Raw genomic sequence first — 24,002 nt, 5'->3', positions numbered from 1 at the left:
AAATTCTGTGAAATAAAAAAAACTGAAATGAAAATATACACTGTAGTTTTGCAGCAGCTTTGCCAGTAACTTAATGTAGATTTACTTTCCTATTAGTACTGTTTTCAACCAAAATTAAAACACTTTGACTTTTGAGATGCAAAATGAGCAAGAAGAGACTGATCTCATCACTGGCATTAGCACAGCAACACTGCAAAAAAATGACATTCTTGCTTAGCATTTTTGTCTTGTTTCCTAGTATTTTTTTAAAAAACTTAACTTAAAAACATAAATGATGATACATTTAGACAACAAGAAAAGTGACCTAAGATATTTAGTCTTGTTTCATGAAAGAAAATATTGGAAATTGGTAAGTTTATGTTTAAAACAAAATCGTAAATTTAATCTACAGTAAGTTACTGCTGCTGCAAAACTACAGCAAAGTTTTTTTAATGCGATATGCCAAACAATCTGCAGAGCCCCACATTAACTTGATCGCGTCTGTTCCTGAAGTCGCTGATTAGCTTCTTCAGGTGTTTTATCAGAGTTTTAGATTAGATTAGATTAGATTCAACTTTATTGTCATTGCACATGTACAAGTACAAGGCAACGAAATGTGACCTCTGCAGAGAGTAGTGAACACACGCACAGCAAGTGGTGAACACACGTACCCCCGGAGCAGTGGGCAGCTATCACTGCAGCGCCCGGGGAGCAAGTAGGGGTAAGGTGCCTTGCTCAAGGGCACCTCAGTTGTTACCCGCCGGCCCTGGGAATCGAACCGGCAACCTTCTGGTCATGAGTCCGACTCTTTAGTTGGGACTAAACTCGGCAGGAAAATGGACCACTGCTTTACAGTAAACTGTTGACATTATTAGATTTAACCCTTTGGTGTTCCTTGTTTAGGGGTCACATACTACTGGTCAAAAGTCACCAAACATCTAAAATGTACACTGTAAAACTTTGCTGTTTTGCAGCAGGTTTGCCAGTAAGTTACTGTAATCAAATACCCATTATATTTAGAAAGGGGGTCTAGTAAATATTATCTCAGTATGAAAACCATTGCATTTTGTTGAGAGGTCCTCACCATAGCCCTTAAGGTATGTGTTGTGTGTCTATATTCCCTTCTCCACAAATCATCTAAGTGCTCAGTGACTCCCTCAACCCAGCAGAGAGCTTTAAAGTGACTCGCGCAATTATGAGAAAGCTGTGAACTTCAACCCTGCCGGTCTTATTGCTGGCCCAGAGCGATTGTGACTACGCCAGGTGGACCGTGCCTGTGCTTGCCCCGCGCTAACTGCTGTTCCAAGCGGTTTAAGATTCCTAAATACTTTCTCACCTCTCCACCGCTCACACTTCAGCAAGCACCACTGAATCACACTTAATCACAGTATGGAGCAGGGCTTTAAAATACAGGGTGGTAAAGGCATCGTAGATGATTGAATCACAGATTATAGCACAGTTTGGAGAGGTTGGGAGTGCATCTGATAGGAGTTTGCTTTGGGTCTGCATGTGTGGGTCAAATTATACATAACATTGTCATAAAAAATGAATACAAATGTCTTTTGTTTAAATTTGTTTTATTACTGTTGTGAGTGATATACTATTATATTATACCTCCATATTCTTTTCTTATAAAGATTTAGGCAAATAAACATTTAATTTGAGTCTTGATTTTTCTTTCTTTCATGTTTTCTTTAGCAGTTATGACGTGGCAGTTGTTTTAACTCCTCGACACTGGTTGAAAATAAGGAATGTTTTTTTTTTCCGCAGGGCTGGTAGATCACAGCAAAATCTAATAAAGCAAGGTTATCTGCTTCACTGCCCATTTCCTTCAAGGCCACGTAGCTAAATATGGAATACCGCCGTCCCTTTTTCGACCTGTCGCCCTGCACCATTTAACGGATGAACCGTATAGCTGACTGTCCATTTTATTTGTACTTTCATGTGTTTATTCGCTCATACAGTGTAAACACAATCTGTTGGTAATATTCCTCACTTATGCAGTTCAATTCTGTTTTCAAGGTGCAACAATATGGTGTTTGTATCAAAGCTAAATCTAGGATCCTTGTCTTTCTTACAGATGCCCGGACATGCGGCATGGCAAACTGCCAGTACGGCTGTGAAGTAATGAAAGGAGAGGTTCGCTGCCAATGCCCTTCTCCAGGTCTACAGCTGGCTCCAGATGGCAGGACCTGCGTAGGTACGTGTTCATGGGTAAGGTAGCGTTTCCCCAGGAGACGGACGAAATTCACTGCTTTAATTTTGAGTTTAAAGAAGTTTTGTAATGAGGAATCAAATTAAATCATTTTAAAGAAAGAGTAATGAGTACAAGATTTGTTAAGTGGATTTTATTGGAAGAAGGGGCAGAACTATGCATATTATGGTGTTTACTTACACAACAAAAAAGTACACTGTAGAAAATCACATAAAAATATATATATATATATATTTTCCGGCAGCTGGGGCACCAGTAAAAAAAGATTTGTCATGTAAATTTCCCTTCTTTTCTTTAATTTGACTTTTTTTACCGTATTTCAAAAATACACTACAAAAAATCTTGTGAAAAACTGTCATTTTCGGCAGCTGGGACAGCAGTAAAATGCTGTTTTGGCATGTAAAATTACATGTAAATTTGCAGTCTTATCTTTAATTTGACTTTTTTTGCTGTATTTTAAATAGACACTGCAACAACATCCTGTAAAAAAAACTGTAATTTAATACGGCAGTAAAATACTGTAAAGCAACAGTTTTGTCACATAAAATTATCATGTTTTTCTGGTAAATTTCTTGTTTTTTTCCTGTAATTTGACATTTTTACTATATTTCAAAAATGTGTGAAAAATCTGTAAAAAAAGTAAAATTCTGTAAAATTACAGTTTTTGTACAGTATACGTGAAAAAACTGTAAAAAAATCAGAAACATTCTGTAAATTACAGTTTCTTACCATGTACATGTAATAAATGTAAAAGCAAATTTTGCATAAAGACGGCAACATTGTTAAAACGTTTCCCGTTCACAAAAAACGAACGACGACTATTATGTATTTTGCATGCCAAGCAAGTAGATGTGCATTCATAAGCCCCCAAACAATCTTGTCATTTAAATAAATTGCCAAAATGTTATGCATTAAATTGAATAATTAAGTTAACAAGAAAATTTATTTTGTAGTTCGGACAAAAATCCCACAACCTAAGGGGCCGTATGTTAAATCCTAAGGGTCAGAAACAGATCAATTATGACTGAGGCAAAAAATTGCAAACACTTTAAAGAGTCCTCAGGGAAAAGTGTATAAGGGGTTAAAACCTCTTTAGATCAAAAGCATAAAGAAAGATAGGAATTAGATATTTGCCTTTGAATACTATATGAATAAACTGACATTTTCAAAAGGAACATTCTCTCTTCTGGTTGTCTGAAAAAGATCTCTGACCTCTGCTGTTATGCACATATCATGTCGCTTTCAGTCATTGGTTTTTGCTCGTTACGTTTTAATTCCTCAGAGATGAGATTTTACGTACCGTGTTACAGCCACGTCCTTTCAGATGCTAACCTTGCGTGTCATTACACAGATCAATGAATCACAGATGGAATGTGACAAATTGAGTCAGTTAACCTTTAGTACTTTAAACACATATGTCTCACTGCCTCTTTAATTTTGTTTTCGACCTGCATCTCGTTTTTCTGGAGGCTATGAAAAAGGGAACGCAGAGCGCAGTGGGAATTTTTTTAAAGGGGGCCATCAATCAGAGACTGACCACCTTACCGTTTACCACGCAGATGTTCAACTGTTTAGGTATTTTGGTTGACTTTTATTGGTTTGAGGCTAAGAGGGCAGTTCTTACATGCACACAAATGTATTGAGGCTGCTTCACGCCCACCGAGCATCACGGGTCCCCCAGGTCATGTTTACAAGTTCTGAACTTCATGCTGTTAAATCTTATAGAAAGAGTTTTGTCTGAGACACTTAGCAGCTGGTAAATGAGATATTCTTAATCATGCCGCAGGGACTTAAGAAACCTGGTCACGTCAAACCTTATGAGAGCACAAAAGAAACTGCAGTGTATCTAAAATGTTCCTACTTTAGTCATAACTCACATTGGATGTAAGAGGAGTTTACTTGGAAAGTGAAAAATCATATTTTTGGACATTAAGGGGATAGTCCCCCCCCAAAAAAAGTTCTCTCATCATTTACTCACCCTCATGTCATTCCAAACCTGTATGACTTTATTTCTTCTACAGAACACAAAAGAAGATATTTTGAAGAACGTTGGTTACAAAACAACATTGGCCCCATTGACTTCAATTACATGGACACAAAACCACTTAGACATTTCTCAAAATATCTTCTTTTCTGTTCCACAGAACAAAAGAGTCATATACAGGTTTTGGTTGTCATGAGGGTGAATAAATGATGACAGATTTTTTTTTTCAGTGGACCATCCCTTTAATAGCTGCTTTTTAAAAATACATGTTTATATGGTTGCCTAAAAACAAGGGGTTGCTCATTTTACCCCAGTCTTCCCTATATTGAGAGAGACAGAAATAATCCGCCCCTTTGAGCTCAATTTCTAAACAAGTCCTTCATTTACTGAGACTTAAACCCAACTGGATCAATAAACCAGAGGAGTTTGTGAAGCAGCAGCAGATGACGGATGCGTCTCTTTGTTTGCAGATGTGGATGAGTGCGCCACAGGTCACACTGTTTGTCCTCGCTTCCGGAAGTGCATCAATACCTTTGGAAGTTACATTTGCAAGTGCCACGACGGCTTTGACCTGCAGTACATCAACGGGAAATATCAGTGCATAGGTAAAACGAAAGAACCAGATGTGGAGTACAGATGACATTTTATTTGTGAATGCTATCAATGAAATCATTGAAACCTTTTCAAATGTTTCAGCATGATTTGATGAATGATTTTCATAGACAGAACAACTTGGGGATTATACAGTACACTCCTTAAGATAAAGGCTGTATGGTTCCGTGAAGCAGGGGTTTTCAAACTGGGGTCCGGGGACCCCAAGAGGGCCTCCAAAAGTTTCAAGGGGGTCCCCAGAAAATCTCAGAGAAATAAAAAGGCAAAGCAGAAACTTTAAAAGTTTACTGAACATTATTATTGTTTCATTTAAAATCATTCATATTTATTTCTAAGTGTTTATCTCTAAGGTTTCAGAATGGAGCCGATGATGATATCAACTCGAAGATTTCAGAAAATATGTTTTTTGTTTTCAGATGTGAATGAATGCTCTTCAGGTCAACATCAGTGTAGTCCGTATGCCACCTGCTACAACACACCCGGTTCTTACAAGTGCAAGTGTAAAGATGACTACAGAGGCATGGGCTTCGACTGCAAACGTAAGTCTTCAAGAAAGTATTCTATACAGTTTTACAGCATTAAACCTTTATTGTTCTTTGAATGATTTAGAATTCACAACTTTTAACTTAGGTGTCACTCAAAGAAGCTCTTGGCAAACGAATACTGATAGTAAATAATGTAGAGCAGTACAATTTGCTGGCCAAGGCCATTAATAGACATTTTTCATGTATATTAGCTCATTGAAAATAAAATCCACATACCATCTGACTGTAGCGCTATCACAGCAATAAAAGTCCTAATTCGGATAAATGAACTCTTTCCATGCATAAACTCCAAGTTTAGGAAAAACCAGTCAAATTATAGACCAAGTTCGACTGTAACTGGCCCCATCTGTTCTCAGTTGAGGTGATTTTGATGAATTGAGAATAAAAACAGCCGTCTCGAAAGTGTTGCACAGATTGAAAGCAAATCGAGGTAGTGAGGTGCTTTTAAAGTATCGCTAGATTGGGTTTTGGAAATCAGAAATTAGTGTAGACAGATGACTTTTTAAGCACAGGAAAGTCAAAGCTGTCATTAAATGTGTAAAAATTCCAGTCTAGATAACCAAGTGGATAAATCACCTAGAAGGTTGGTGGATTTCGAAGGAGCTACAGGCCTTTAGCTCAAAGACCGGTTATTGTTCACTTGTCATTTTATAAATCTGTCGTCTTTGTGTGGGAGGTGAGCAAATATTGACCTGGGATTTACTGAAATGACAACAGATGCAAAGGTCAGGTCATGAAGACATCAAGCTATTTTAGTATGCCTCGCAAAAGCACACTACTTCTTAAAGGAACAGTACGCCCAAAAAAGACTTGTGTCAATACAAACTTGTCTGCTTTATTTTTTCCGTGTAACTCAAAAGTAGGATTTTAGTCGCACAAGCGTGAGTAGATAATGACTGGATTTTCCATAATGGGTGAACTGTCTCTTTAAAAAGTAATGTCCAACAGTAGTGCAGTCAGAACGGAGGTGACGACAGCCTCTCAGGATTGTTTCCCTTGGGCTGGGATTGAGGAGAGAAAAGAAAAGAAGACGGATGATTCAGATTCCTGATGAAAAGCTCCAGCCCTTAGTCAGGAAGTTAAAGGCAGTTAGATTGTTCACCTGTCAACATGACAGCATCCCATAACACGATGCCATATGACCGTGGAGGGGCTGAAAGACAGGACGAGGAATGAGGAAAGTGCCATAAGGAGATTCCTGACTGAAATGCTTTGAGAAATCTTTGGCATGTGTGAATTTTATTAGCAGTTATTATGCATTTTCAATTTACACAGCTTTTTACTCAACGTTTGGCCCACGTAGTTCCCCTAACTCAAGTTATTTAGTCATGTTACATATCTCTCAACTAAAATAAGGAAAAATGATTTGAACCAACTTGAAATGCAATAATTATAAGCACATTTTTTAATTTACCCAACTAGGGACTTAAGTCCAATCAACCTAAAGTTTACAGTATATTTGACTTTCTTTAGTATTTTCATTATATTATATACGCACTAAGACAAATGACTACTCCTGTTGACTCCTATACTAAAACAAATCTTTGTTAATCATCCAATTTTTCTCCCAACAGTGTTGTTTAACATGACAATAAATGTTAGAAATGCAATACAAAATACAGATCAGCTACAGTAAGGAATCTGTACAGTGAATCTGTTTTTTTTTTGCATTTTAGGTAAAAATATTCTCTCTCATTTTCTCCATAAAAAAATATTTTGAACAAAAACACATTTTATTCTTCAGACCTACGATATGCTCTGAGGTTAAGCTTCTGTAAAAGCAACAAACCAATATTTATAAAAAGTAATTGAATATCTGGATTACCAGTAAAGAACTGCACTACTCATAAACTTTTATTCTGGAGAGCACAGCAATGTGTCACAATATTATGGTGTATTTGATTATTTTTGTTTATTGCATAAATTTTTTTTTTAAATGCAACTTTCAAATACATTTTTATTAGTTTTATTTGCACTTCCAAGAACTGTGACTGTGACTACATTAAAAAGGAGTGAGCTGTAATGGATTCCTGGTCAATAAAGTTATATGTCTAATGCGTTACACTTTTAAAAAAATCCTGTAAAAAACTGAAATATACTGTAAAATAACAGGTTTTCCTGTTTTATTGTAAATTTGCAGTCTTTTGCTGTGATTTGCTGGTTTTTGACGGTAAATTCAATACTACGTGTAAAATGACATGTATTTTATACAGTGTACCTTATGGCTGTAGTTTAGAAAATGTTTTAGAAATTTGTCTTCAGTCATGGCTGTTTTTATTGATAGCTAGCTTGTATTTTGAACAAAAGAAGGCTGACCGTGAGCCTCGTATGACATCACAACTGCACACTTTACAATACCAGCGGCTTTATTTCTATGGCACTATGCTCTGACGCAGTCTGAATAATCTTGTTATTATTCATTAAGTGGACAAAAATCTGCTTTGTGTGCCGGACACCTGTTTCAATGATCATTAAACCAACGAGGCAACCAATTTTCCAGGATCTGTTCTGGAATCCTTCAGCCAGGTGTGTCTGAGAGCGCCTGAAAGGCTTGAATTACAGTTTTTTGGGAATCGCATATCAAAGCTCCTGTGAAACCTGAGATAACGTTTTCACATTCATACCTTTAGCGTTCTTTCCTCAAGGATGACAGAAGCACAAGGGCCGGCCTGCCTCTCTGGTATTGATGTCAAATTTGACGGATGACTCCTTTGCATCCAATGTACACATGAGATGAAAACGGCCTTTTCAATTTTGACAAAACGGTGAATGGGAAATTTTTTCGCCGAACTTTAAACCAGCGTCCAAACTTGTCACACACACAAGTGGTTAAATGAGAAACGCATTGATTATGAAAACAAAATAAAATGTGGACTAATCAGTCTTGCACATTAATGGTACATTCTTTGGATAGAAGTTGTGTATTTCTTTAATGCTTTTTCTGCTCTCAGCCATCCCAAAAGTGGTCATCGACCCTCCACGACCAGGAAAGACCACACCAAGCAATAACAACAACAAGGGTGGCAACAAAATCCCAGATTCAGACCACAAGAGGCCCACCACAACAAGCAGACCACCAGTGACGGCCAAACGGATCTCACCTACTACAACAACCACCAGAACTCTCCCAACTAAAAAAATCCCTACAGCCATTACACACAGACCCCTCATTCCAACCCGCAGACCACCAGTGCTGGTGACCCCTAAACCAAAGATTCCTACCCGTCTGCCTCCCACCACAACCACCACGAAAGCCCCGGTAGTCACAGCAGTGGTTCCTATCATGCCGACACGCAGACCCACCATACCGCCGGTCACCCCAGTCGACAACAACATCAAAGACATCACGCAGAAACAAAGAGGTGATGTGCACAGTAAGTAAACTTAGTTTTTATTAATTCCTCATCCTGTTGAATTCTTAGTGGTACTTTTAAAACTTTCTTGAGCTTTTTTCAAAGATGCTAATGGGAAACTATTAAAACATTTATGTTCATTAAAATAAAATGAAACGAAAAATGGAATAAAATAAAAAATGAAATATAAAAATATAAAAAATATAACAATATAAATGATAAAAATAAAAGTATTTAAAACAAATGTGAAATACAGGAATACACTAAAATAAGTTTAGGTCGAGGCACTTGAATTAATAACTAAAAACTAAACTAAAACTAAAAGATGTATAGTTTTATCTTATAAAGCAACATACTAATAAAGATAACAAAAATGCTAAAAATGAAACTAAAATTAACATAAAAACATAACAATAATACCTCATTCAAAATATTAATAAAATTATAATAAAGCTGAAAACAAAACAACACTGTAAGACAATTCTGCGTAAAAACAGTAATATTTCGGCAGCTGGGGCTATAGAAAAACGTAAAATATGTTTTTCATGTTATTTTACACCAAACTTGTTACAGTTTTTTTCTGTAATTTGACATTTTTTGACCACATTTTGAAAATACGTAAACGTTTTGTAAAATTAGTTTCTTACAGTGAATAATAACAAAAAACGTTCCTTGTCCATACGTGCAGTTTTTTCGGGCATCTCTGGTTTGCCAGAAGGCGATACCCGTGGCCAGATTTTCAGGAAGGCAATTTGGATCCGGAAGCCTATTATCCAGTTGACAACACATAATGAAAACAGAATGCACACCTTGAGAGGTTACATTGCCTGTCTGCAGAGCTTCAAGACATAAATCAGTTCCCCTTCGTCGAAACTCACCATCACTTAATGAATAATGATGACTTACGAAATACCAGCAGGGAAATTATTTAAAGAGACACTTAACGAATGAAGTATAATTACATCTCTTTATCAACTTTACGTAGCCTCTGACATGAATGCCAGCAATGACCTCTGGTAAATGTTGTTTACTGAATGTTTTGATGTTGTTTGGAGGAAGGACGTTGTTTCGAGTGAAGGAATGTACATAGCGTTGCGAAATGGAAAGACTGGAGGGATAATTGAAATCAATAGACCAATCACATCCTTGACTTCCGTCCAGCTGATATCCTGTCGTGTATTTGCTGTACACACACTCCCGCTTGAGAAATGTCACCGATCCCCCTCAGGTCTATAGTTTTGTTATAGGAAAAAGGATTTAGGGGATAGCATGTCTTGTCATCAACATTTGTTTAGTTTGTTCTTCACATCTCCTCTGAGATCGCTTGGCACTTTCTACAAATAGTATTGAAAGTCCCACTACGTTATATATTATCATCACTTAAAACTCATCTTTAAGCATTAAAATAGCACACGTAAAAGTTTTTCTTGTGATCATAAATTCTTCATGCCTTAAAATGACTTGAATGTAACGACACACCCTTCCTCATTTAGTATACTCAGATTCGTGAATATGCAAATGAATCCCTCCTCCATCCAATCGCATAAAAAAGAGTAAAGCATTTTAAACTGCTTTTTATTGTTTACGAAGCTGCTTTTTATTGTTTTTTTATACCTTGTAAAGCTTACATATCTACAGAAATACAGCAGTTTTCATTATTAAGAACACGTGTTGCGCGTCGGTACTTGAACACCAATTTGTACTCCGGATGTTCAAAAAAATATGGGTTAATAAAAATTAATAAAAATGAACAGAAAAAAGGGCTTAAGGGTTAACTAGCATCTTTAGTGGCTGACAGTGGAAAAGAGTTTTGTTCCAGAGTTATGGATGTGACATTGCCAATTTATTGAACCACCTGTTTATGTGTTTAATATTCTTTCCTCTAGTACCACGAAATCACGGGCAGAACAACGTGTTCGGTATCGATTTAGACATTGAACTTGGAAACACAGAAGAAGAGGCAAAGGACGATCCAGGTAAGAATGTGCTGATTGTGTCTCTGCGGAAATTCGACTGTTGTAATAGCAAAAGTTGGTTGAAACACATACAGTATACTGATCAAATGTGTGTCTTAAATGCACTGCCAAATGCATAAATGTCGGTGGATTCTTAGGGAATGTTTAGAAAGCGAGTTAAACTACAGGCATTTGTGAGGATTAAAGACTTCGGGATTTCATGTTCTGACAGTGAGCAGATGAATTGGATCTGTGGTCTGAGGTGAAACGCTTTCATTGGCCTTCCAATAAATAGGCAAACTTCACAGATCCCCGTGGGAAATTCAGGAAATGCGCACATTTGAGTTACTTTCCATTTAGCGCGTTCCCTCACGCTGTTTGCAAGGTCATTTCCCCGAGAGCGGTCTGCTCAGCGTGCCGCTCAAGGGCACAGACGTAATTGGGGACCTCAGTTATTGTGGCAAACCTGCGACGCCGACTATCATTCTTTCATCAATTATTCCCCCTCGTGTCTTTCCAAACCTGTATGAATTTCTTTCTTCTGCAGAACACAAAAGAGGATATTTTGAAGAATGTTGGTAACCAAACAACATTGGTCCCCATTGACTTCCACTGCATGGACACAAACCACGGAGACATTTCTCAAAATATCTTCTTTTGTGGTCCACAGAAGAAAGAGTCACATGTTTTGATTTTAAATGACATGACGGTGAATAAAAGATCAAATAAATAAAATAATTGTATTACGCTTCAGGCTTGAAAAAGTTATTTTTAAAAGCTGCAATTAAAAATGTTTTTGTGACCATAATGCATCCTGATATTTTCATTTGGCTTTTTTCGGAAATCTCATTATCATCTCTGATTTTCATTATTGTAATAAAAAACAAAAGAACTCATATTTGTACTATCAAAATTTTTATCAGAACTCAGTGTTTGATCACATTGTTCACAGACAGTGGATATCTTAGCTGCTCTTTTGATCACGGACTCTGTGGATGGATCCAGCGCAGAGAGGGAGACCTTCACTGGGAGACGACAGAAGACTCGTCTGGTATATCCTCCATTTAAAAATAAAGTTTGATCGATTTTTTTTCATCCCTGGTCCTAGATGCTGATTTGTAAATGATTAATAGATGCCCCCATTTCTCTGTGTGGCAGGTGGGCGGTACCTGACGATCTCTGAGGGTGGGGAGAAACGGGGTGGGCGTGGCGCTCAGCTGATACTCCCAATGACTCCACCCTGGAACGAGGGTAACCTGTGCCTGGCGTTCCGTCATAAGATGGCAGGCCATCACGTAGGCATGCTGCAGGTGTTCGTACAGAAGGGCCGACAGCACAGTCCCGCAGTCTGGGGTCGAACGGGAGGAAACGGCTGGAGGTCCACACAGATCACCATTTGGGGAAATGGACTAGAAAGTGTAAGTACCAAAACTTTCTGTCATTTTTATTGAATTTAAGAATTGTGTATTTATATATTAATAAATGTATATAAATTCATTTATCAAAATTAATGAATCAAAAATAGTTTAATTTAGTTGGATAGTTTTCTAATTTATCAAAAAACTAATATATATATTTATACACAAAAATTTTAATTCAGTAATTTTATTGCATGAATTTATATGATTTTGTTGCATTAAGCATCTCTAAAATGAATGAATGTAAATAATGTTTGCCGTTCCAGATTATAGTAAAGGGTGAACGACGGAGGGGTCGTACTGGTGAAATTACTCTGGATGACATGAGTCTCAGAAAAGGTTCCTGTCAGGAAGAACACAACCTGAGGAGACTTTAACCCCAGTAACAGAGACGTTTAACCCTGGCTTTACTGTACTTTACGGGACTCTAGGATAAGGGACACCCCACGGAGCGGGACATACCGTTCTATCGGTCCCGGCACGGTCATGGGGGCACTTCCTCTGACCTTCATGGGTTCCTTCAGAGTGCATGTTCCAACAAAGTTGTTCTGTGCGTTCAGGTTAAACACATAACCTAATGTCAATTCATAGGCTAACGTGAAAGGCTAATACACCATGGGTTCCTTCAGGAGCCTCGGATGGGTTTTATTTATGAGTAAAATAAGATCTGAACTTAACATTACCTGAAGATAGTGAGCCCGTAACAGCCCTCAAAACTGTACAGTTAGGCTTAAATTTGTTAGCTAAGTGACCTGCGTGGCGAATTTTCTTTTGGTTCATTATTGTAAATGTATTCATAAATGTGTATATATAAATATATTTCAAATATGCTTTGTAGGTGCATTAATATGTGTATTGATCGTGTTGTTTACACAACCTGACTTTGAATATTTTGTTCACGTATATTGTTAAATACAAACCAGTAAACTGAATTTCTTAATGGCTGTATCAGCCATTCTGTATTATTAGCCTATCACACTCATGGTTACCCTTTAAAGAATGAATGTTAGGAAAGTTTTTGGTTAAAGGGGTCATATTGCGCGAATATGTGTTTTTCGGTGTCTTTGGTGTATTATAAGTTGCCCATGCATGTATTAGACACGTAAAATTGCACAAATTTAAGTGTCGGAACAAAAGATGCATTCTATGTAAAAGCAAATGCTCACCCAGACCTGCCTGAAACACCTCGTGTAACCACACCCCCACAAATCTACATCAGTTCGTGGTATGATTTGACTAAGACCGCCCAAATGTATACGCAAGTAAGGTGGGCGTACCTGTCAGTACAATTGCTCTGGCACCTGATGTTCCAAATATGGTAAGAGGTGTTACATTTCCACGCTTGCAGGATTCGACCAATCACTACGCACCGGTTAACTGGCCAATCATAGCACACCTCGCTTTTCAGAGCGATGAGCTTTGTAAGAAATCTGCACGTTTCAGAGAGGCGGGGCAAAGAGGAGATACAAACATGCACGGTATGTGGAAAATAAAGCGCTTTTGAACCTTAAGTCTAAAACAAACGATCATTTTCGTTTTAGCCGTGTCATATGACCCCTTTAAACATAAATGAAATGACTCAAGATTAAATGATGTGAACATAAAATGTGTTTCCCGTTTACGCAGTGTATGGTAATTAATTAGAAATTTACCACTTGGAAGTTCCAGACTGACTTGCAGGAAAGGTTAAATACATGTAAATAATGTACTTTACAATAGAAAGTAAAGGGTACTTGATAATAAAGTCGTATAGTAAAAAGATCTAAGTTTCTATTTTTATGTCCTCAAAGCAATTCAGGTAACACAAATACAATGCACAAATCAATTTTATAGAAGGTTTTATTTAAAGCATGCGCCTGGCCCGAAGTTAACTTCCGGTCTGTTTGTTGATTGGCTAATAATATTACTATTTCTATTTAATTTATATTCAACTTAATTTGTATTAATATTTTATTGTATAAAATTGTATTAAATAAACAATTTGTTGAATTTTATTGTGTTGATTTTATTAAATAAACAATTTGTTGAATGGGTGTAACTTTGTCGCATTTAAGTTCAGCCAAGTGACGGTTCTGGTAACCCAAAATAACATTAGCTAGACATACTTTTAACTTGCTAGCTAACTTTTTTCTTTAGCTTGTTATCAGAAATAATCTACAGGGACTCTGTTCTTTGCGAATGTGTATAGGAAGTTAAGTTTGGACCACTAAAGCGTGCATGCGGAGTAACGTCTACTGTATGTTGTTGCTTTAAAACCGTCTAAGCCAAAAATAGATGAATACATTTTAGGTCACCTAATAGCGTGTGCTGGTATTACAAGCAACAATGAACCATTAACACTGTTACTTTGCCTTTGCAGACCTATGCAAGATTGAGTCTGATAAAACTTGTGTTATATGCAGCTCTCTTCTATTGTTCTGGAAACCATCCTTTTATGTTCCTCTTTACGGCCAGCACAGGTGAATGATGAGTCAACTTCTGCTTTTTCTTTTACGCTCCAGGGGTTGGAGACAGTAGTTCAAGATCCAGCAGTTATCTAAAATGATATCAATTTTATTGATCCCCACGGGGGGATTGGAAAATAAAATAACCACATTTGGCTCGGCACTCGGCGTAATGGCAGTAGTCTCCTCTAGAGGCTTGTTTACAATCTGTGGAATGGAAACACAGTTTCAGTTTTAGCACCAACACTATTCCCCCCACACAGTTCCAGTTAAGCCTGAATTCCTGCAGTACAGATTCAGTGAGGAACTGATAAGATTCCACAGGGATTCTGATGCGTGCTGGCTTGACTGCGCCATGCGGCACTAAATGTCTATCTTATCCCAGCAGAGCTGTACGGGTTTGAAACCGAAAGCCAGTCCAGGACGACTCGCTGGAAGCCGATAAAAATTTGTTCAGTGACATGATACGATAGTCTCAGTTTTGGGTTTTGAAGAGATGCATGTTTTTAACATGCACATGCATGATGTCGAATGCAAATAGTGCTATAGGAAAGGATCACCCTTATGTCACTTATTTCTGCAGAAAACAAAAGAAGATATTTTGAAGAATGTTGGTAACAGAACAACGGCCATTGACCCATTGACTTGGTTCTGTGTCCATACAATAGAAGTGAATGGGTGCCACCCATGGCAACCAACATTCTTCAAAATATCATCTTTTGTGTTCTGCAGAAGAAAAAACATACATACAGGTTTGAAATGACTTCTTAAATAATATCTTTATTTGTGAAAGTCTCACAGGTTTGAAATGATGGCAGAATTTTCCTTTTTGGGTGAACTATCTCTTTAAATGCCTGCCAAAAAACAATGTGATTTTACCACCGCCAAAGGTATCCGTCACTCAAGGCGCCAAATTCTGTATCTAGAAATCAACATTTGTAACCGTGCAGTTTTTTTTAAATTCAGCATTCACACACATCTAATAATTGAGTGTCCACATCCATCACTACCCTGACTGACAGAACGGAACCCAGAATGCATTTCTCATACCATAAATCCATCCACTTCCAAACACGCTTTGCATTCAGGGATAACCATCTGCACGCTATTTGAATTTTTGTGACCTTTCTGTCAGATTAGATACGTCTGGCCATTAATAAGACATTCTCAGCCACAGAAAGCAGTTCAGTGTTTAAAACAAAATTCTTATTTGCATTCTTTGGTCAATGAATAGCACAGGGCTGCTGTTTTTCTGCTATAATAAACCATCACGTCTGGCAGCAACTTTATGATTATTAATGACTGTTAATACAACATTATGAAATGAAAATCACACAATTACATCAAGACTTTTGATAAATGTATGAGAACAACTGGTAAGTTTTTAAAAACGTTTATTTGGTCCCAGAAGTTCATCTCCTGCAGCATAAATAAAAACTCTTGTGTGAAGTTTTGTTATTCACTTATTCAAAGTGTTGTTGAAAATGCCCTAAAGGAACTCTTGACACGGTTATAACAACAACAAAAAAATTCATTAGCCGGGAGCTTGTTTTGTCACAATATATAAAAATGAGTTCACAAAATAAACAGGTGCTGTTATATCTGTGGAGACGGGACTGTTAACAGGCCGGTCGACTTCATCTTGTTCATTCCACCATCCAAGACACAAACGCGTGGAAAATTCACCTTCACCAGGTGAGCTGCAAACTAAAGGAGACAAACGGAAAGATTGTACAAGAACTGTGCTTTCACTTCATAAGAAAAGATCGATACGAGGGCACACGAGGTGAAGAGAAAGACATGAAGTCATGATGAAATAATGCAGGAAATAAATCTACGCTGGATAAGGACTTTACCGTGGTAGCGCTCTTCATGATGTTGCTGAGGATGACAATGACACGGAATCTATATCCGGTCAGCGTGCTGGACGCTGGGCACTGAAGCAGTTCTCCCTCCGGACCAAACGTGGATGTGTACGGAATGTTGATGCTTCCCGGGACGTGTCCGCGGTTGAAGCTGCACGTGTGTGGTCAAGGGCCAATTCTCTTTTATGTTTGTGTAAGTCAGATGCTGGCAAACTAGAAAATCATACAAGAGCTTCTGGCTACATGTGTGGACGGTTTTAAAGGAAATAATGAGGAAAAATGAGAAAAGCACTGCCATAGAAAAACCATTTGTGGTTCTTTAAAAAACAATTTACTTAACGGTTCATATAAGTACTATTAAGTACAATTTTCTTCCTTCTTTTTTATAGTCTAAAGAACCCTTTCCAGAATAAAATACATTTGTGCAACAGAAGTACTTTAAGGGACTTTATGAAACCATTTGCCTTTTCGTTAAACCGGATTTGAGAGCAAACTGTTGAATCATTAAGCATCTTACAGGCTATAAACAATCCGCTGAGATCAAATTTTTTGTTTTAATTTTCTTGTTTTCAGCAAAAATCTAGCAAAATTTAGGTGGAGTTACTGTGTAAAAAATAATTAATAGGCAATAATAATAATAATTAATAATAATAATCAATACAATAATAATAATAAATACATTTTACATGTCTACTAAATTCTTGTTTTTTGCATTTTTGCATATAAATTCTTGTTTATTGCATTAATAAATAAATAAATATATTAAGCCTGTCAAATCGATTAATCACGATTAATTATATTTAAATATAAATGTATATTTACTTAAATTTTGTTCTATATACTATACTGTATATGTGTTTGCATTTATATATATATGTATTAATATACACAACACACACACACACACTACATAAAAACAAACATTTATTTTGGAACCGTGATTAATCGATTTGACAGCACTAAAATAAATATTATTTGCAGTGCCAGAGAAATCACTTTGTGCTTCTCAAGCACTTAAAGCATGCCAGTTAAAAACGGTGAACATTGTTACAGCGTTTAGATCCATTATGTACTGTATATTAAATGTATACCCAGTGGTACTAAGGTGCACATTTGTTGTGGTAAGATAAGCAAGCAACCAGCAATCTCTCATATACTCTTGAGCTGTGCATTTGTAATTGTGTCAGGTAAAGTTCAGAGGATTTGCCGAACAAATTCTAGACAGATCCACGGGCTTTGCGGAAACTTTCCAACTTTAGCCAAATAGCACAGCAGTGCTACGAAAGAAATAAAAGAGTGAAAGAGAGAGATCGGTGTGCGCAGGACGATGAAGAAAGAATCAGTCCTTCGGGACATTCATTGAATATGACCAAGAGAACACGTAAGAGTTGCATTTCAAAGACGAGAGCTGAATAAAATGAAGCAGGTAAGATGAGGGATAAATCAGAGATGGACAGAGAGAGAGAGAGGGAGATTATAAAGTGTGGATACTAGGGTAATTGAATAATAACTCATGTTAAGTGCCTCTAACACAGCTAAAGTTACAATGATCCATATTTGCTGCTACGTATTTGAACAGAAATGACTCGGGGTGGTGCTTCGCAGAAACCTTTAATAACCTTTTATTGTTTCTCAAGAGGATGTAAAAAAATGGTCTTATGAATTAAAAAGCCATCACAGGAACATTTCTGTCAAACATTGATCGAGTTTTACTCAATTCGGTGTAAAACACAGAATGACAGGACAAGAGATAAATACTGTATATATCCAGTTTTTGTCCTTGCAGTTTTGCTTTCACGTTGTATTTACAATACAGATCATTTTTGTATCTACTTTCATTTTCACCACATGCAAACTAACAAAAGCTTATATTCTGTGACAGATTAACACAATCATATAACACCCACACGTTCCACTGCGCTATAACTATTAGTAACACATCCCAAACTATCTAATTTTTTACTTATCCATACCATCACCATATCCAACTTTAATAAACGACACCTGCAAAGTTTCTAATAAAATGCTTTTGCACAACATAACATGGTTAACGTGCAAAATAAATGTACACTTTCCTGAAGTGTTACTTTGCAAAACTCGCCCACACATTGTTGGAGCTGGCTCCACAATTTTCACAAATTTAAATGATGCCAAGATATGGCTTGGCCCCCAGGGGCCAAATACACAGCAGCCAAGTTAAAAAAAAGTTTGTGTCATGTCTCTTTCACATTCTGGTGCCTAGACATGGCTTGGGCCCCACAGTGGGCCTGTGTACACAACCACAAGTCAAGCGAGCCCACCCCTGTGTTTTAGCAAGCACCACTAGCTTCTGTGCGGATCACATGACTAACATCCATCAATAATGGTTTATATTTAATAACTTTTATATTAGTGTAATCTTTAGTGCTAAATCAATTTATTCAAAGCAAGTCATGACAGGACCTCCAGCAAAGGCTCAAAAATGACATTTGCTTGAAAACACAAGACAGTAGATGGATGGTTCACTGTTGGTGGTCATGACTGTGCTTTCTCCAGAGCTAAGTCTAATAACAGGATTAAATGTAGCAGTTTGCCTGTTGCAGGCAGTGTTGGGTAAGTTACTCTGAAAAAGTAATTAATTACTAGTTACTAATTACATATTCAATAGTGTAATTGGATTACTGTACAAATTTCTCTCACCAAAAAGTATTTAGTTACTTATTACTAATTACTTTCTACATCCTATATCAACCTTTATTAGTTAAGTGATTCAAGGATAGACATGAAACGGCTCTTTTAATTCATTCAAATAAATAATATTAAACTACATAAAGTACTCTTATTAACTCACCAAAGTATTACAAATGTGAGAATAATACATTAAAGCACAGATTTTAAAGTTATACTTTGAATTTTGATGTCAATTCCACTATTGCACACACATATATTACACAAAGTATTTAGTTTAATTACATCAGAAGTAATTGTAATTAAATTACAGAAAAAATAAAAGTAATCCCTTACTTTACTTTTTCAAGGGAAAGTAATTAAATTACAGTAACTAATTACTTAGTAACTAGTTACACCCAACACTGGGTGCAGGTCACTGATCCAAGTTTGATCTAGTGCTAGTTCCCAAGCTAGCATCTACGATAGGTCTCATGTTAGTTCTGATGCTTGACCAAATGCTAGTTCCCATGTTAGTCCTGATGCTTGACCAAATGCTAGGTCTCATGCTAGTTCCCATGTTAGTTCTCATTCTAGGTCACCTAGTTCTCCTACTAGTTCTTATGCTAAGTCTCTTGGTAGGTCCCTTATTAGTTCTCCTGCTAGTTTTCATGCTAGGTCCCATACTAGGTCTCATACTAGTGGTGCGTCCCAAATCGCGTACTTATGCACTATTCTACTTTGTAGTATACAGTAAATAGTATGGGTAGTACCCGCATTCAACAGAAATTTTTAGTGTACAAAGCTGGACACTTCACGCACTCAACATTCAAGGTTTTGCTCACATAGCGTTTCGCTAGGTCTAATTTTAAGTCTAATGCAAAATCTCCGGCTAGCTCTCATGTTACGGCTAGTGCTACCCAAAGTTCTCATGCTAGGTCTTTTGTGAGTTTGCATGCTTAAAGAAAAGCCAAGATTAGTGACCAGTAATAAACAACGTTCGGTGAGAGGCTTTTAGAAAACAATGTATATGGTCGTACTGAATTAAACAGCAACTCACATAAGTCCATACTTAATGTGCACTGAACTTGCAACATTGGCTAATTTGGTTATTTTTGAAGGACTCTCATATGAAATTAAATATGAAAATATCAAATACAAAAATATTCTGAAATACAAGAAATGTGTACAAGACAACGCTTGTTGAAGACTTAAAGGATACTCCTCAAGGCTGCGGATGTCCACTGCCAGAATCTTAGGTTTTCCGGTTCTGGCTCTCTTCACAGGAGTCTTAAAGAAAGACGGCCCACTCAGATCACACAGCTCAATGATGTCTTCCACAGAGATGCGAGGAGACGCCTCTGATTTCAGCTCGGTCAACTTCAACGGCTCGCGGCTCTGTGGGAGCACGAGAGAAACACACAAAGTCAGACGAACAGATGAGCAGCTTTGTAGTGGCAGTAAGTGCTAGTTCAAAATAAAACGTGTGAGAGAAAGTGATAAGGGGGATGTGAGAGATGTCAGGAAATGTTTGGGTGGAAAAACTGTAAAAGTCAAGGAGTACATTACAAAAACCATGCAAAGAAAATATATACGTGACTATAAACCGTGCTATTGTTCTCCTGCATTGTAACTACTGTGTTTTCTTGTATTATTTCTCATTTACACCAGACGAACGGGTTTGCTCCTCCAATCTCTTTAACTTCCGTCACTCAGAGCTGCTTTTCATTTCTCCGTCTGTCTTCACCTCTGTGAACTCTTTGTTTACCTCTCTGACATCTCCACCTGAATCACTTCAAGCTCAACCTGGACAACACCGAGCTCCCATCAAGACAACCTCCCACTCATCTCGCTCCATCACGGGCGAAGATCGCACAGGTCTTTCCTCATGGTGAATGAAAACCCCAAATGCAGTCTGAGATGATCATCTTACATTCGCTGAACACACATTAATTTCCCCCTCTTGCTGAAATATGAAGAAAGTTTTTCCTTGACCTCTGTTCAACTTTCCTCGCTCAGTCTTTAGCCTCAGACCACCAGTATTACATACAATGCCTTGTAATGGTTCGTCTTGGCTTCTAATCCATGTTGGTTTATAAGGACTCTCATTCGAGTTGTAAGAACTCTCATTTGTGACCCTTCACTCTCAGATAACCAAAGAATCTCGCTCTCGACTAAATAGCACCATAATAGCTCTGAATGGCACTTTAGGAACTGGACTCATGTCATCAGATCTTTATCAGGAGGGAAGTGACCAATTTACTAGGCCTAATAGATACGAAAAAAACACCTCTTGGTCTAGTTTCCTTTCTATCCCAGAACTAGCATGCAAATTGTTCAAAGCAGCGGTTATTCAAGCAATTACATTACTATGGTCAAGTCAATGGGGACCATTTTTGGGTGAACTATTCCTTTAAGACAGTGGTTCTCAACAGGGGGGCTGACTTCCAAGGGGGTCTCAAGATGACCAATATTTTGAAATTAGACAAAATGAGCAAGATTTTTATTATTATTTGGCCATTTTTATTATCATTAATAAACGTTTTTTTCCCAGTTAATGTTAAGCATTAAAATATTTTATTGGGTAGAAATTCTAAGGTTTTGTGAGTGGGGGGGGGGGCCTTTGAATATTGTTGAATGGGGGGCTGGTTTGTTGTGCTGTCAAAATGATTAGTCGTAATTAATCAATTCCAACATAAATGTTTGTGTTTATACAATGTGTGTGTATATTTATATTTTGTAAATAAAATATAATGATAACATACATGTATATATTTTAGAAATATGTGTAATATATTTATATTTATAGATAATATAACTTGGATCTAGATATATAGTTATGTAATATGTAATATGTGTTATATATATACACATGTATGTGTGTGCACTTATAAATAAACATAAATATAAACACACACACAAGTATACTGTGATACATAAACAAAAACATTTATTTTGGAATCGATTAATCGTTTTGACAGCACTACTCTAAATACATACAGTATATTGTGTTTTTACTGCAATGCAGTAGGCTAATAAGCACCATGTTTAATCGAATTAACCAACAGCAATATTGAAATGAACAAAAAATAAACCACGGTCCTCAAAAACATTTGCCTATGTGGTACTCAAATTTTTCTAGAGTTTGACACCCACTGACCTAGAACACAAGATCTGCACATTACACCGCACATTATCACTGAATTCCACACGTCTCTTGAAACGAATACAAGAGCTCAGAAAAAGGGCATGAGGTGGGGGTCTGTCTCGCAAATGTCAATGTTCATCCGCCCATGAAATCAGTCCAATCAGTCATCGAGTACCAGTCTCCCACAGTGCACAGCCAATTACCTGCGAGGTCACCTTAGCAATGGAGGTGTGCTTGAGAAAGAGAAAAACGCCGACGTCCAGTGGACTCTGGTATTAAAATGCATTAGATCCATGGGGCTCGTGGCATTCTCATCCTTGACTAAAGGTAGACCCTATGCCCTGGTTTCTGACACTTTAAATGCAGGCAGGAGTCTTGACCTTTTATTATCAGCGTTGACATTTCAATAGTCCACAGCTTGGCTTTTTGGGTGTCGTGGGGATCGGAGGGCACCGAGAAGTCAAATCAGTAAAACTCTGCATGTGCAAAACAGGCAGAATGGAGAGTACATGCCCATGGGTTTGTAAAGAGGAGTAGTTGCGTAAATCCAAAAACAAGTGTTCGAAGAGCTTAAGATCTACATGACAGATGTTGTCAAAAGATGGACGATATGTTGCATCAAGACCCTTTTGCACTGAAAGGAACCAACATCAGGAAAACCTTCACGCTGACGCATTTTTGAGACCGCCGCGCTTCACATTCTCTATGAAAAGTATTAAAATAAAACACGTCTACTCTCTTCCTCCCTCCCGTCCAATCAGAGCTCGCTATTTCGATGACCTTGTTTCACTAACAGGTCATTTTTGCTTCATCATTCCGATGGTCAATCATTAACAGGGTAACACAAAGGCAAGCATGTACACAGCCCTAAAAGAATGCTTAAGAGGATTACCCATAATTCTTTGAAGGTCTGGTCCTTTGTTATTGAGTTGCGAGCTACTGAAATCCTTGTTATTGAGTAAACTAGCTTACACATGTGACAAACACATTTTAAAGGCAGTCAGTAAAGTCTAATGAAAAGGGATTCTAAAATAAATGGAGTGATATTAATGTGTTCAATAGTTGAGAGGTTAAGTTAATAAATACCTGTTAGAACACATTCATAGACAACCATGGATACATCAAAGGAATAGTTCACCCCAAAATGATTTTTTTCCATTATTTGTTCACCCTCATGACAATGTAAACCTGTATGACTTTAATTCTTCCCCCAAGTTGGCCCCCATTGACTTCCATTGTATGGATACAATCAGACATTTTTCAAAATATCTTCTATTTCGTGTGTCACAGAGGAAAGAGTCATATACCGTACAGGACAACATGAGGGTGAATAAATAGTAAGTGTTTGGTGAACTGTCCCTTTAAGAAATAGAAATCAAAATAGATTAGATTTAAATCCACATTCTACAATGTAGAAGTACATTTAGGCCCAATCCCAATTCTACCCCTTACCCCTACACTTTCCCCTACCCCTCCGTTTGGCGCGTTCACGTGAAGGGGTAGTGGTGTCTCAATTCTCTTTTGGTTGGAGGGCTAGGGGTAAGGGGAAGGGCCAGATAGCCCTTCAAACGAAGATTTTTCGGGACCTCACTTCAAACGAAGGGCTAAGAGAAATTTCCAACATGGCCGCTCACTCGAGCAAGCAGACCCATAAATGTAAGTAATTTTTGCCATTAATAAGGATTTTTATGACAATTTTTCCTTTTATGTATGTTACATTCAATCTTGTGTTAGTATTTACGGTGATGTTCTTTTAACGTTTGCAAAAAAATCGCTAAAGTTTGCTAGCGGACAGCACTGATTGCACGATACTAGAAAATATATTTTTATGTCATATA

The 24,002-nt window shown here is 37.4% G+C and overlaps 2 protein-coding genes across 6 annotated transcripts in view; one reads left to right on the top strand and one right to left on the bottom strand.

The window, feature by feature from the left end:
* npnta (nephronectin a) overlaps positions 1–14,089 on the top strand; it is a 40,504-nt gene extending 26,415 nt beyond the window's left edge. For all 4 annotated transcript variants that reach the window (XM_057332238.1, XM_057332237.1, XM_057332239.1 and 1 more), the window contains 8 exons: positions 2,060–2,179; positions 4,649–4,783; positions 5,207–5,329; positions 8,287–8,709; positions 10,575–10,664; positions 11,596–11,694; positions 11,802–12,061; positions 12,328–14,089. In XM_057332238.1, coding sequence (XP_057188221.1) covers positions 2,060–2,179; positions 4,649–4,783; positions 5,207–5,329; positions 8,287–8,709; positions 10,575–10,664; positions 11,596–11,694; positions 11,802–12,061; positions 12,328–12,438 — 1,361 coding nt within the window. In that variant the 3' untranslated portion in view covers positions 12,439–14,089. The remainder of the gene's footprint in view (positions 1–2,059; positions 2,180–4,648; positions 4,784–5,206; positions 5,330–8,286; positions 8,710–10,574; positions 10,665–11,595; positions 11,695–11,801; positions 12,062–12,327) is intronic.
* A 1,200-nt stretch (positions 14,090–15,289) lies between these two features.
* The window catches only part of tbck (TBC1 domain containing kinase), a 42,703-nt gene continuing 33,990 nt past the window's right edge, over positions 15,290–24,002 (bottom strand). For both annotated transcript variants that reach the window (XM_057331399.1, XM_057331400.1), the window contains exons 24-26: positions 20,239–20,414; positions 16,362–16,521; positions 15,290–16,212 (exon numbers count right to left, since the gene is read on the bottom strand). In XM_057331399.1, coding sequence (XP_057187382.1) covers positions 16,102–16,212; positions 16,362–16,521; positions 20,239–20,414 — 447 coding nt within the window. In that variant the 3' untranslated portion in view covers positions 15,290–16,101. The remainder of the gene's footprint in view (positions 16,213–16,361; positions 16,522–20,238; positions 20,415–24,002) is intronic.

Source organism: Triplophysa rosa, linkage group LG4, assembly GCF_024868665.1.
Source record: "Triplophysa rosa linkage group LG4, Trosa_1v2, whole genome shotgun sequence".
Taxonomy (NCBI): domain Eukaryota; kingdom Metazoa; phylum Chordata; class Actinopteri; order Cypriniformes; family Nemacheilidae; genus Triplophysa; species Triplophysa rosa.
This window is presented reverse-complemented; position numbering and strand designations above follow the sequence as displayed.